Consider the following 15,751-nt stretch of genomic DNA (forward strand, 5'->3'; position numbering starts at 1 on the left):
GAGGCTAGGGAGGTGGGTAAAAAGGGCAGGGACATTAAAGCGCGGCGAGGACCTTTGCCGCAGCAGCGCTTTAACATTGCCGACCTCCCTTCCCCCGTCGGCAGCCCCGCCATGGGGGGCACAGCAACATTAAAGCACTGTCACGGCAAAGGACCATACTTAAAGCACTGCTGCGGCCGTGCTTTAATGTCCCTGTCCCTGACCCTTTTGCCTACTCTGTGGGCGGCTCTGCCGGTACGGACCCTACCGGCAGGGCCACTGACGGAGGGAGGGGGCAGTAATGTTAAACCACTGCTGTGGCAGCGCTTTAAGGACAGTCCTTTACCATGGCAGTGCTTTGAGGATCCTTAAAGCATTGCTGCAGCAATGGACCATCTTTAAATCGCTGCCGTGGCAGCTATTAATGTTGCTGCCCCTTCCCCCCAGCCACCATCTGCGGCCCTGCCGGTATGGACCCTACCGGCAGGGCCCTCGACAGGGGAGGCGAAAGGGGCAGAGACATATGGGCTGGATATGGGCTGGTGCAGATTTTTACCGGTACGGAGTGACCAGACATCCTGATAAAATCGGGACCATCCTGATATTTAGTTGTTTGTCCGATGTACAGTCAGGACACCATTTGTCCCGATATTTTGGCGGGGGCTGGAATGGATTGGTGAACCTAGCTGGAAGGCTCCCACACAGCTCCTGGGAAGTGACTTGCAGGACCCTGTGGTCCCTAGGCACAGGGGTAGCCGGGGAGTCTCCGCATGCTGCACCCACCACCAGCGCCAGCTCCGTTGAGGTCAATGGGAGCTGAGGGGGCAGGGCTTGCATGGTGCCCTTGACCCTAGGAGCCAGAGGGACTTGGTGGCTGCACCTCAGGCAGGTCCCTCTGGTTCTTAGGATCCAGGGCAGTGAGGGGGCTCTGCGCTGCCCGCACCATGCAAGCCCTGCCCCCTCAGCTCCCATTGGCATGGTTCCAGCCAATGAGGGCTGCGGAGCTGGCGCTAGTGGTGGTTGCAGCACATGGAGACCCCCCTGGCCACCCCGAACCTAGAAGGACCTGCCAGATGCTTCCCAAAAGCCGCCCCAGGTAAGAGCTGCTGGGATCCTCCCCTGCACCTCCTCTCCCTGCCCCAGTCCTCAGGTGAGGAGGCGAGCAGTGGGCAGGGGGCCAGCCAGGGGTAATGAGGCATGCATTACATGGTCAGACACACACTGGGCTACCTTCCCCTTCCTGTTGGGGGCAGGCCCATGCTGCACCACACAGCTCCCTCACCCGACACCTCCCAGACCCGCTATGTCCAGTGTCCCCTGAACCCACTATGCCCAGTGCCCCTCCCATAACCCTTCTAACACAACACAAATGCACCATGCACTGCATACCACCACTACTGCCCAGCATCCTCCCAGCCACCCACAGCCCCACCACAACTGCCCAGCACCCCACACAGAACTCCTCCCACTCCCTAGTTCCCCAACACACACAGATCTCCCCTCCCCCTCTACCCAGTGCCCTTCCCCAGAGACCCACCACAACAACTATATAGTGCGCCACACAGACCCCTACTGCCTAGCACCACAAAACACACAAATCTCCTCCACTGCCCAGTGCCCTCCACCCCCTCACAGCCCAGCGCCCCACCACAGACCTCCCAGCCACTCACTCCCCCATGACCTGCCCCCTCCCCTGGTCACACTCACTGGTCCTGCTGGGAAGTGAGGTGACTGTCAGCTGGGCTGAGCCAGCAGCGCAGCCAGGGCTGGAACTGGGATCATGCACCCCAGCCTCATGGCTTCAACTGGGGGCTGGATCCAAGGTCCTGCATATCCCCCTATGGCTTCTCCCAGGGGACTGGAGCTGCGGACATGAACTTCTCGCAGGGGCTGCAACAAGGGCCGTACTCCCCACCTCGCAACTTCCTAGGGTTGTGCATCCCCCTCCCCCATGGCTCCGGTCAGGGCTGTTCACCTATGTCTGCTCCCCAGCACCCAATGTGTCCTGATACTTTACTCTTGCAATCTGGTCACCCTATATATAGCAGACATCAACTAGTACCCCATCTTGTGCTATGTATGTTAGGACATTAATCTATAAGCATTCAAAATAATTTTCCTTTGAGTTATCCATGACTTGGAAACAGGTAATACCATTTTGACTTACAGTACCACTCCCTCTCCCCTTTTACCCACATGATCCTTCCGAAATAGCTTATAACCATTGATTTGAACATTCCAGTTGTGTGACTATCCCACCAGGTTTCCATAATATCACGTAGATTGAATTTACGCTCATAAATGAGCAATTCCAAATTCCTCTTGTTTGTTACCCAGGCTTCTAGCATTTGTGCATAGTCAATTCAAGAATTTCTTCTCTTTTTGTCGTTTGTTCCTTGATTAATTTTGTTCTCAACATTTCAATTTTGTGCTCACTGAGTTCTCTGATCATCCCTCTTTTTACCGTTCTCTTTTGCTGTTAATTTAACCCCCAACTGACTGCTTTAGCCAGCCTGTCCCTGAGGAAATTAGTCCACCTTCTACTGAGGTGGAGGCCATCCAAACTATACAATAGCCCTCTCTCCTCAAAAAAGGTGAACCAATGTTCCACAAAACCAGAGCCCTGCATCCTACACCATTTACCTAGCCAGAATCTTCTGCCTTCTGTTTTCCTTTGCTAGAGGGACAGGAAGGCTCTCAGAGAAGGTTGCTTGGATGATAACTGCCTAGCACATATTTGGACCCAATGCACAATAAGTTAATTTTTATAACTGATTCTGGACGATCTAGTTTGTCAGAGTATGATTGGTCCTCTTCTAATTATTCAAATATCTTTTTATTATTTCACAGGCTTTTATTATTTTCTGTAACATGAACTTTTCCACTGACCTCAAAATAAATTATGTCCATTAAAAAATACTAACAGGAATAATCAATAAGATACTGTGAATGATTTTTTTTAATAATACACTTGTCAAGATTATTGATCTTACAGTTATTTGAAGCATTTAATACTTAGGGTTGACAGTCTTTTTCAGCACAAAATCAATTGTGAAAGTTTCTAAAACCATAGCAGCCACAGCAGTTGGGTTGAACATTCAATTCCCCTCCTCCTCCCAAGTTTTTAAATAAGTTTATGCACTCTAAAGAGAAGAAAGAAACAGAAAGGGTAAAGGGATTTCTGAATACATTATTAATATGTCAAAGACACTTCTGATAATCTTCCGCAAACCATCTTTATATAAAGTCACACATAGGTGAGTATGCTTGGTTAGCAGTTTGTGGCAGGGAGATAACAAAAGGCTTTAACAAACCATTACAGTTTGTCCAACACTCACTGAAAAGACTGAGATGATCCGCGTGCTTGTTAGCCTCTCTAAGGCATACCTATGTGCAGTCAAAACCAAATTTCATCATTACAGTTGCTGGGGACCAAAGATAATAAAAACAATGCCAGTAATACGAAAACATTAAGTTAAACCTCTCATTTGTGGCGATACTCGAAGTGTGTTGTGCATTTATTAGCACTGCTCTTAGCCAAGTAGGTGCTACAGAACAGCTATGACAATTTCTTGCTTTAGCAGATGATCCTGGGTCAAACCTTCATGATTCTGAGTAAGGACCTCATCCAGTATTCCTGTTGCTGGCAAATCTCTCACTGATCAGGTCCTAAGGGCCTCATGGTCCCCTCCAACTGATTGGCAATAAGCAAGGGTGTAGCTCTTTGCTTTATTAATTCCTGCTGCATGCCTGACATCACCGTCCTTGAGAGGGGTACTGCATAAGCTGGGTGACCAGCTGCTACATGGTACCTTTGGCCGCTATGTTGCTAGAGAGGTGGAGGAGTCCAGTTAGCACAACTGCGTGAACTGTCACGTTGGCCTAGCCTATACTAAAGAAATTAAGCCAGTTATAACCCTTAGAATGTTTGCAGAATGCTGCACATGTGTGGCCTTGCAACATCACCTAGAATGTATGGGCAGGTTTACGTGAAGTGGTTTAAGACAGCACTAGTGTGGATGAGGGGAAAAACATAAACCTCCTCAGCATGAGGAGTGTGGATACAATGAATCTTTTCCACTTCAAATGGTTCAGTGTATCCAGTTCAGTCACAACCAAGTCAGTTCTCTAGTGGAGCCAAGGCCATAATGGTTAGGAGTTTCATTTCAGCAACCAAGATTTGAGGGTATGGCATACTTCTATTCTATCTGCCTCCTGCATAGTCACCATGAAATGGTATAATAGGACCCTAAGGGTTATGTCTATACAGCCCATGGAAGCAAGCTGAAGTCCACCTCTCTTCCTAGGCTTCAGAAGCTGATCTTCAGCCTGAGCCACAACTTCAAAGAGTGCTAATGGGAGCCTTGCTGGCCCGAGTCTGTCAGCCCACACTAGGAGGCTCGTTTCCCAGTGACTGAATGATACATTGACAAATAATTTACTAGCACAGATCTTGATGCTATTTTCATAGTATTAGACCAGCCTTGTGTTGGGCTGCTTTTTGTTTGATAATTTCCCCTCAGACTTTTAGAATGACAGCCAGCTCCTGCAATCTCAAGCAGATCTCTTGGCAAAGCCAGTTATAGCCATAGAGTAGCAAAGAGTCCTGTGGCACCTTATAGACTAACAGATGTATTGGAGCATGAGCTTTCGTGGGTGAATACCCACTTCATCAACATGCACCCAATGAAGTGGGTATTCACCCACGAAAGCTCATGCTCCAATAAGTCTGTTAGTCTATAAGGTGCCACAGGATTCTTTGCTACTTTTACAGATCCAGACTAACACGGCTACCCTCTGATACTTGATAGCCATAGAGTGGCTTTCCTATTGGTATCCTTTAAATCTGAAGGCCTTGTGTAATGCTGACAGACCCCAGTCGCTGGCAGGCGGGATTGAATCTGGAGCTTAGTGCATGAGCCTCTACTACCTGAGCTAAAAGCCAACTGGGTGGTAGCTAAGGCTGTAGAGCAAACTCATTAATCTTGCTGTCTGTCTGTCTCTAAGTGGTCTCAGTTCCACTAGATGGGACAGAACATCACACCCAGAAGGTGTGTGGGTTACACTTGGGTAAATCAATAACCTACAGTGGGATCTTCAATTAGGTTCCTGAAGCCAAGCTGAATGTATAAACACTGCTTTTTTTTTATATTACTATTTAGGAGTTTCAGCTACTATACAGGCTGGCCTGGAATTAATGCTACATTTGTTCACAACATTTGAATACTACATTGGGACAAGGAAGAAACCCAAACTCTAATCTTCGCTAGTTTATTAATAGTGCTGCGGATTAGGAGACACATTTTGAAAACATGCACATAAATTGTATCCAGAAAATACTTTCACCTACTGATAAGCACCTTAGTGCAGGACAGCATATGCTATATGGATAACTGTATGACAAACAAGTATTCACATGCACACGTACCCAAATGTGCAAATGTTCCAATGGGTTCACTTTAGGACTTTTTTTAAAATAGCCCTAATTTGTGTAAATACAGATAGCAAATTTCATAACTGTTTTGTATGTGATGCTTCTTTCATCTCATAGGAGTACAGTACCTGTATGGAACTGTTTTTTTATCATTATTTTAGATTGTAAATATGTCACATTTCCAAGCACATTTAGCCATTCATTATTACCACGTTTTTAAAATAGGATTCAAATAAAAGAAAATACCACACAATGTTTCATGAAAATTGTATAACATTTTTAAAGTAATCATCATTGTATCACTTACAGTCTTTCTTTTGGATGACACTGTTTATTGAAAGACATCGTTTGTATTAAATACACTATAGTACAAGAGACTTTCCATGTCGTGTTGACGGAAGCTGGTCACATGATTCACAAACAAATCTTTTAACACTGATACTCAGGCATCACTTCAAAATCAGCCAAGATGCAATGGATCTTTTAAAGCAATGAATTTCTATAACAAACTGCAAAACAAGAACCACTGAATATTTGCACAGAGACATCACAGTAAAAAAAAGAAGAAGAAGGAGAAAGAGAGCTCTAAACATCAGGTCACACTTTTAGTGACAAATATAGAGATCTATATTTATAAGTAGGTATCTCCCTCTCTCTGACTCTTGAGAGAGAGAACGAGTTGTATCTAGAAATATACATATATACATGAAGTATAGGTAGAGAGCAGGGCTGGGGCAAATATTTCATAATAAATTGAATCTTTCTCTAGTGGTAATGTAATTAAACATCCACACTGAATTGACTTGTATATAAAATTCTCAGCTGCTTGTTCAACATTTGTTTTTCTTTAAGTTGCAGAACAATACATATAAGCTGCAAGATATAGGCCTCTGAAAAGATTTGATTTGATTTTTGTTTTCTTATGCCTTCCTGTCAAACAGCCTTGCTAGAAACAGCTTCTGCTATACTTGCCCAAAATATTCTGTGTTTATAAAATACATTTCAGCCAATCTTCACTCAGAACTTTCTACAAGCAAACAAAAAAAAATCCATAGACCTGGCCTAGAATGCATAGACAAGAAAATAATATACCCATCATTTCCCATTTCTTCTCCTGAGACGTACTTTAAAAAGATGGCAAAATAGTCACTTGGTTGCTGTTGTGAAATTCACAGTGTTTTCCCTGCAACATTGTAGTCTTTTTTTGCTTCATATTTGTGATGAATGTAGCAAAATAAAATAAAATAAAATAAAAATTAACTAAGGCTCTTCAAGGATCTCTTGACTCAGAGCAGCAGTGGTTCATCCCAGTCCTGACAACAAGAAAATACAGTTTCCTGTGCTATCAAAACCTTCATCTTCAACCAGAAACCCCAACCCCTTCCCCACCCACCCCCACATTCTTACAGCAATATTTGAATTTCTTTTACAAGGCATAACAACCTGGAGACAGTCTTGTTCTTACCTATATGCACTATAACTTAGTCAGCTAGTGACTTGATCGCTTTATTGGGGTGTTTCTTTTATCTTTAAAGTGTTCTGTGAAAGTCTATGTCACGCACCACAAAATTATCTCCAAAGAGCAGAGAGAGAGAAGTAAATGGCAGTTATTCATTGAACAGCAGATTATATATAAATATATTGGTTTATAAATCAGAATGAATGAACTCCTATGTAAAATGAAGTTTCATCATGCATCATGGGTGCTGTTGCTTTACAAACACTGTTCACTACAGCTGGTTGCTGAGTTCTGCAGATTTACTGAGGGTGAAGGAGAGAACGTGGGAAATTCCCAATACTAGCTGCTGCTATTATTACTGCAGGGTTTTGGAGTTCTCGCCGTTGTTCTACCAGTTGTGTTGCAGTCTGAAACTTCCAGCTCATTCTTGGAATTATTTTGTAACTGAAGAGAAGTGCAAAATGCCAGTGGAGCTGTAGTACTGCTGTTGAACAATACAACAATAATAGCACAAAAACAGAAGTTATTTTAAACCAAATTTTCTTCTAGGAAATTTGAAGCCAATCTGTTCATTGCTCCGTGAGAAATCAATGAATATTAGACAATAACGGAGGGACTGCTTTTATACAATCATTTGGGGAAAAAAATGTTGATTGTTAAAAATATCTCTGGCACTCCAGTATTTCCTCCACCCACGCGGAACTGCATTCACATAAAAAGTTAAATCTTATAAACATAGAAAAAGAAATACCAAAGGAAAAAAGGATTTTGGTTATTTAGCGGACTTTATTAATAACATTGTACCCCAATTATCATCTGTTAGAATATATGTATATGTAAATTTATACATATACACACAATCACACATACTGTATATGCATGTCTGAATATGTATAAATCAAATATTTATTACACACATATACATATACGTATATACCATGTATATATACACATCCTATGCAAACACACACATATATATAATATATATTATATATATATGATTGGTTTGTAGCATAGTCTAGAAAGATTTTGTAATGAGCCTGATTGTCATATTTGCTCAGTGTACAAGATTTAGCTGAAGTTGCAAGCATGACAAATGTCTATACATACACTCACCCCTCATTGCCATTTGAAAGTATTTCTTTTTCTCTTTTCCACTCATTTTGCTACACTTACACCTCTTCTTATGAATAAATGCAAAAACTGGTTTAGTTTTAGTTAATAGCTAGTCTACACTGATTATAGCTTTTATGGACTACTGTTCACGTGTGTGATATAGGCCAAGTTTATTCATATTTTTGGCTCTATAGAACATTTGGTCCTTTAAGTTTGACATACTGATATGCTGTTGCACAGTGTATTCTAACACACTATATTTTCCCCATACATGACTCTAGTCTGCTCTTTTAGTAATGAAAAAAGGATGCCACTAGAGCAACTTGTATTTTTTTTCTTCATTTTTGGTATACATTCCATTAGTTCTTGAAAAACCTACCTGTTTGCTTTCAGGTTAGGGCCATTGCTCAGAGAGAACAATATCTTGGAGACAAAAATAATATATTTTTCTAAAGGGCATAAGGAACTATGACAGAATACAACAGGTAGGAGTTTTGTACCTCCCTTCCCCAACACACAACCCTTCCCTCTTCACACTAAAAGTGTAGTCTCAGTGTACTCTGACAGTTTACATTTTCTTTTCCACTTTCTGTTATACTGAAACTGAATTTCTTAAAGACATAAAACTCAGGACCTCAAGAGAATGGGTTTCCCTGAATGTACAATCTTTTTCAAACAGGGCTATTGCTATTCAAACTTCTAAAACAGCCCAGATAAAAACGTAAAACCCATTTTGTATGAGTCTCCCTCTTGCTTTTTTTTTTATTTCCAGTTCTAGTGGTTCAGAAATAACATCTGGTTTATTAAAGAAATACTGCATATGGCTTTATAGTTACATTGTTAAGTTTATTTTTAATGCTTTTTTCACTGACATAGAGGAGGGTTCAACTCCATCACTGTCCAGTCAATTGTTTTATTTCTGAAAACGTTCAAAATCTCTGAGAACTGGCTTTAAAAGCCACTGAAGGAAAAAAGAAAGTGCTTTAATAAATAATATATGCAAGCAAATTATATATTAAAATATTATGGGAACACTTACAAAAATAAAACGCTGAATGTATTAAATAAAATAACCACAACACAAAGATGAAGAACTACTACTACTCTTTGATTTGGCTCATAATATTAAAAAAAATAAAAGAAAAAGACAATTTTTTGCAGCAAGGCCCCCTCACAGAGGGAGGCAAATGTTCTTGAGGAACAGGTAAAATTTCTTTCCATTTGTAAGAGTTCATAAGAAAAATAATCCTAAATCTAAATTTTAAATCTTCAGCATCTGTTTGAAAAATAAACATAGATGCCCATGCACTTGCCATCAGCACAGTGGCCATGCATATACTGTATGCACACAATGCCTTTCCAACCAGACATAAATAAATTACAGAACAGTGGATGCTGGGAATGACACCACTATATCAACCAGAAATTGGTGCTGAACTCAGGATCTGTATGCTATAATGTCAAGTGATAACCACAGGATCACATCTAGCTGTCTCCAGGGCCTTAATTCTATCATCCCCTGCCATGGCTCAAACATAATCTACTATTTCCATGTTTTAGATTATTTGCGTAGTATCATATCTGTAACAATGAAAAGACATCTGAATGTAGCTAATGACCTCCATTAACTCCCTCTAATTAAATATACGTTATACCTTTATGGATTTGCTATTCCTATCAGGGTGTACAACAAGATGAGCAATAGTTTCTGCACAAAGGGCATTAATCGACGAAGACCATGCACAATTTTGCTTGCACAGTGAAAAAATGGGAATGGAGAAGGAGAGCAGTAGGAATATGCTGCCTGACAAGCACAGTATCTACAGCTTGTCCTGTCTGATCAAAGTTCTCAGCTTCAACACTTGACCCTGAAATGCACACTGTACACTAATCAGCCTAGCTTCAGCCTGTATTACCAAAGGGTAGCTGGAGAACACTTTTATACCAGTGCTATCACAATATCCTACTCTAAGACAAGTTGAGGGATTGTATTTAGCTTATCATAGTGTTGTGTAATCTAGTGCAATGCAGGAAGCATCTTTTTCTTTTTACCATAGACCATAGTACTGGATCTGATGATGAAAAATGCTAACCAAGCACACTCTTTAAACAATCCCTTTACTCCTCAGACAGGCTCCCAGAGGAAAGCACAGAATCCTTTCCTTCCATTAAATCATTTCAGTGTTTTGAGTGGGGTTGGATGCCATCTAATCCCATGGTTCTTCCATACAGTGGATCGCACAACGCTGTTTTCTTTCTATCTGGCTTTATCTCAACTAGAAATAAGCTTCCCATAGAGAACACCAATCTTCTTTTTCCACCCACACACCGAAGCAAAAAAAGTAGAGGTGAATCAAGAGGAACTCCCAGTATCTGTACAGCAGAAGTCACAAAGTTCGAGTCAAATATTTTTTTCCCTTTTTTCATCCACATCAAAGGCATGAGTACAACAAGGCATTGTTAGTTGTGGTGGGCAATCTGGAGTGTCTGCTGATATAACAGACCAGGTTTTTAAGGCCTTTGTCTATGCAGAGTTACAATAACGCAGAAGCCAGATTGAATAGGAGAGAGAAAAAATGAGAGAAACAGAAAGAGAAAAGAGATACATTTCAATAATGTCAAAAAAGTCAATACTGTGTCTACAGATGGAGAAGTGCACATTGCTTGCCCTTTGAAAGCTTCTCCGCATCTTTGTCATTACTACTGTCAGAGTTAAGAACATATTTTGATGGAGTTCAGCGGCCGTTGAACACATTCATTCACGCAGCCCATAAGAGGAAATGCTAGGAGGCTCTAGCCTAGAATATCCAGGTAAACTGGAGAAGCCTTGGCCAAGTTCTGAAGGAGGGAATGGATTTCTTTGATGTTGAGCCTCATGTGAGGCTCCCGTTGCCAACAACCCAGCATCAAGTCGTACACTTCCTTTGGGCACGTACGAGGTCGCTGCAGAACTCGGCCCTGAGTGATGCACTCGATCACCTAGTGAGAGAGCAAAGAAAGAATCAATGGAGCAATAGATAGGCACTAGCCTGCCTTAGCCGGGCAGCACCGCTGATGGGACTTTTAATGTCCCGATTGGCAGTGCTGACCAGAGCTGCTAGAGTCCCTGGGTACTGAGCAAGGCGACCCAGTGCCTTACATGCCACAACCCAGTACTGAGTCATGACCCGAACTTTGAAAAACATTGGCTTAAACCACTTCCAAAGTGACATCAGCTAAACTGGAAAAAGGCAATCTGGAATAAGAGGGTCCTCATGGGGAGTGACACTGGTATAGCTATAGCAGTTTAAATTCATATTTTGCCTAATACTGGTACAATTTTCCTCTGTAGACAAGCTCTGAATGTGAGTGAATTTATTTCTTATGAAAGGGGCTAAATTGGCAGCCCTGTAGACCGAAATTCTCTGTCTACAGAACTGGTAAATCACGGGAAACTATGGTATAAACTTCCTAAATCTGTTCCATCAACCTGCCAAAATCCTAACTTGGAAGGACCAATGCTTTTCACCCTACTTACCAGGGTAATTCATTCTGAGGGCTTCAGTTCAGCTTCCACACCCACACAAGTCTCTATTGAGACTGAGCACAAGTACTCTATTGGCAATTGTGGTAGGGTTTGTGATACAGACTCCAAACCACATGCTGCATGCTCCTCTCTCATTCAGAACCATCCCCTCCCACATGCTCATAGAGGCATCACAGTGGCAGGTGGTCAGTGACTGGAGATACAAGGGGTCATCCCTGGCAGAGTTTTCCTGGGCTTCAAAGGACTTCCGGATCCCCTTAATTTGTTATAGACTAGGGTGGGACAGCAGCATTGTTCTTGAGTCACTTACACACACTGGTTGATACCTGAAATAGAGACTGCCAGAGGCTGGGCTGAAGATACTCCACTCCCTTTCTTTTGCAAGACTGCAACACCTGTCACCTCACTTATTGCTCCATACCCCAGGCAGGTTCCAGTCTACCGCACAACTTTCTTGTAGTCTACTTGGATAACATCCTTCTCTCTTAGTGGGAAAAATTCAAAAAGCCAGAGAAAAATGGACCCAAACCATGACACTTGCAATAGTACCGCAAGTGTTGGCAAGTGTTTAGTGATTTTTATAGTAAATAACATTGCAACTTGTGTGCTGTGACTATCCTTTCCAATCAGAGAGCAATTCCTTTGTGGCATCCATATCTTTAGTTAAACTCCACCATCTGAAGCACATTTTGTTATCCACAGTGCATTATACACACCTCATTGTTTGAGAGCTGATACCATGGCTGTTTGCCATAGGTGAAGATTTCCCATAAAACGACCCCCAGGCTCCAGACATCGCTTTCTGTGGTGAACTTCCTGTACATGATACTCTCAGGAGGCATCCAACGAATTGGCAACATGGTGTGACCACCAACCTGATGGAAAAGAACAAACTTGTTTAAAAGAATTCCTTTGGGTTCTTTGTGAAGATGTGCACAATGAATGCCAAACTGAGGGAGTGGATATTGATATTTTCTGTTTGTGTCCTTTAACTTTACAGAGCTTGTAAGAACATATTAGCAAGATACTACTGCCTATTATCATTAATTCATCTCTTAATCAATGCAAATGGATGGCAATCACAACCAAGATCAATTTCTCAATACTGTGGTACCTTCAAAGAAATTATTTCTGAATTATATACTGATTTTTTTTACTTATTTAGCACCTTCTATCCAAGGGACTCAAAGCACCACAGAACAAAACCTAACACCACCCTAACTCATTTTACAACACAGAGAGACTAAGGTATCACATAATGAGTTCTGTGCAGACACTGCCCCGTCTTGCACCAAACCCCATTAACTTCAAGTGAGCTCTATAGTCTTCTGTCCATATAGAGCTCATTGTAGAAGTAGGGCCAGAGTGATTTCTCTCTTAATTCCCAATTCCATGCCTGACCCACAAGATTTCTCCCTTCCTCCTAGGAAGAACTGAACGTGACCTGGGAGGGGAGAACTGATATTCACCTTCAGAAATCTGCAATTATTCATATATTTCCTTTCACTGTGTTCATGACCTTCTTGTATTTATACTTCATAGATATTCCAATGAATAAACTCTACTATTCTGGTAAATAAATTGTCCATGAATATTTTAGTGAAGAGTCCATTCCAGTCAACTAGACTTTGAGAAAAGTTTTAAGTTGAATATTTGCCAAAATTAGAATGTCAAAATGTATAAATAACAAACTGTGATTTTCAAATTGCATAAATAACTAAACACCAATGTGAATTTCAATTTGCAGATTTTACAATTGAATATGCAATTCAAAACTCATTCTGTTATTTAGCTACATCAGTCACCCAGTCAATATCATATGACATATCTAATTATGACCTTGATTCTGCATCCAACCAGAATTCATTGAAGCACTGGGGACTGACTAATGCCATGTGAATTTTTTAAATATTCACAGTGAATTGCTCATGAATTACTGCAGGCCAAAATTTATGCACTCATTCTCTCCTAAATAGCCTAACCCCCTAGCCCCACTCTTTTGGATTAAATAATCTGATTAATAATTATCTGTAACTACTGGGATCAGACTCTGATTCAGCAAAGTACTTCAGCATATGTTGATCATCTTAGGAACGGCTTTCTGAAACTAGGCCTGTATGAATATTCACAAAAGATTTTTTATTTTCTTAAACAGATGCACTTTCTTAAAACTAGGATCTTCTTTAACCTTGATTCTTTTAAAAATGTTTTTATTTCCATTTTCCAAGTGATTTATTGCCTCTTGATATGCCATTTCAACTTGATCATACAAATTAATAAATCCTAACAAAGCTAATTAACAAATCTAACTCAGTATGATCATTTTATGGAATTCTGATTATCTCTGAATTGGAGCTGTTGTAAATGACTCCAAAGTATTTTCTTTTTGAAGGTTATATACTTTTTGATTAATATATTTTTTCCTGTCTGATAATTTATTTAGTTTATGAAATCACATCAGGACAGATTTTATACTTTTCAAGATTCCAGTCTTTCAGGAGATCATTCCTCCTTCTGGGACTTTACATAAGTTGTTATAAAAAATATTTTTCTTGTTCTGATGTCAAAACAACAAATGATAGGTGAGCCTAATAAAAGTTCAGTCAGGGTCCAGATTACTTCTAAAGCAGTTGGTAAATCTTTCCCCATATATTTGTTAGTGCTTCAGTGTTAGTGTAGCACATCAAAAATACAGTCATCACTGTTAAACAGTGCAATCATGCTGCATACACTGCCATAAAAGACCTAGACCATTACTGATTCCATAAAAATATATAGAAGTGCCACAACTGACATAGGCATGTGTTTTATTAATAGACACTCTTTTGCTGCCCCTCAACCCAGATAATGTGGGTGGAGCGTGTCCACAATTGGTGCTCGAGCAGTGCACCATGTGTAGCTATCCCACTGTTCAAATCACCACCTTCTGACACTAGGAGTTCTGGGAATGGATGGTAGTGCATTCTGGGGGTGGGCTCACTGCCCCCATGATGCAGTTTCTTCCATCTTATCAATCCTTGGGCTTCCAACTACGTTTTGTGCACTTTTTCAAATTCCCCTGTAAACTTGACACCCACCATCTCTGCCTGAAAGTATGGATCCTGCACTGCTCTTCAGTCTTGTAATAAGCATTATGAAGACATCACAGCTGACCCTGCAGTATTTCATGACCTGCAAATCTTAAAATGAATTTGTGGTGCCTGCCCTGCTATGTGCCACTGAAAGAAACAATTCAAGATTGGTGTTGGTATTCATGGAGCAGCTGCACATGGTGGACCATCGATATTGGGCTTGGAAAACAAGCACCGAGTGGTGGGATTGAATTGTGATGCAGATATGGAATGATGTGCAGTGCCTGCAGGACTTTTGGGTGCACAAAACCACCTTTCTGGAACTGTCTGTGGAACTTGCCACTGCAGTGCGGTGCAAGGACACCACAATGACAGCTGCCCTCACTGTGGAAAAAGTGAGTGGAGATTGCTGTGTGGAAGCTGGCAACTCCAGAGTGCTCCTGGTCAGCTGTGAATCAGTTCGGAGTTGGGATGTTCACTGGGATGTTGCAGTGATGCAAGTGTGCAGGGCCATTAATTGCCCCCTGCTACAAAGGACTGTGACTCTGGACAATGGGTGGTGAATGCTTTGCAGCAATGGAATTCCCTAACTGTGGTGGGGTGATAGATGGGAAGCATATCCCAGTTTTGACCCCAGGCCATCTTGCAACAAAGTATGTCAACAGAAAGGGCTATTTCTCTATGGTATTGCAGGTGCTGTGGATCACCGGGATCATTTCACTGACATCAGCACAGGGTAGTCAGGGAAGGTGCATGACTAGGGCCCAACCAAATTCACAGCCCATTTTGGTCAATTTCATGGACATGGGATCTTAAAAATAATAAATTTCATGATTTCAGCTATTTAAATTTGAAATTTCATGGTAATTGTAGGGGTCCGGACCCAAAAAGGAGTTGTGGGGAGGGAGTTGCAAGGTTATTGGGGGGGGGGGCGCAGGTTGCGGCACTGCTATCCTTACTTCTGCGCTGCTGCTGTTGGCGGCACTGCATTCAGGGCTGGGCAGCTGGAAAGCGGCAGCTGCAGGCTGGGAGCCCAGCTCTGAAGGCAGTGCCTCGCCAACAGCAGCACAGAAGTAAGGATGGCCTGGAATGGTGTTGCCACCTTTACTTCTGTGCTGCTGCCTACAGAGCTGGGCCCTCAGTCAGCAGCTCCCACTCTCAGGCTA

The 15,751-nt window shown here is 41.9% G+C and overlaps 1 protein-coding gene across 2 annotated transcripts in view; it reads right to left on the reverse strand.

The window, feature by feature from the left end:
• Positions 1-4,778: 4,778 nt before the first annotated feature.
• The window catches only part of NTRK2 (neurotrophic receptor tyrosine kinase 2), a 288,034-nt gene continuing 277,061 nt past the window's right edge, over positions 4,779-15,751 (reverse strand). For both annotated transcript variants that reach the window (XM_050945743.1, XM_050945742.1), the window contains exons 16-17: positions 12,231-12,389; positions 4,779-10,967 (exon numbers count right to left, since the gene is read on the reverse strand). In XM_050945743.1, the coding sequence (XP_050801700.1) occupies positions 10,782-10,967; positions 12,231-12,389 (345 nt within the window). In that variant the 3' untranslated portion in view covers positions 4,779-10,781. The remainder of the gene's footprint in view (positions 10,968-12,230; positions 12,390-15,751) is intronic.

The sequence above is a fragment of the Gopherus flavomarginatus genome, chromosome 3 (genome assembly GCF_025201925.1).
Source record: "Gopherus flavomarginatus isolate rGopFla2 chromosome 3, rGopFla2.mat.asm, whole genome shotgun sequence".
NCBI lineage: Eukaryota > Metazoa > Chordata > Testudines > Testudinidae > Gopherus > Gopherus flavomarginatus.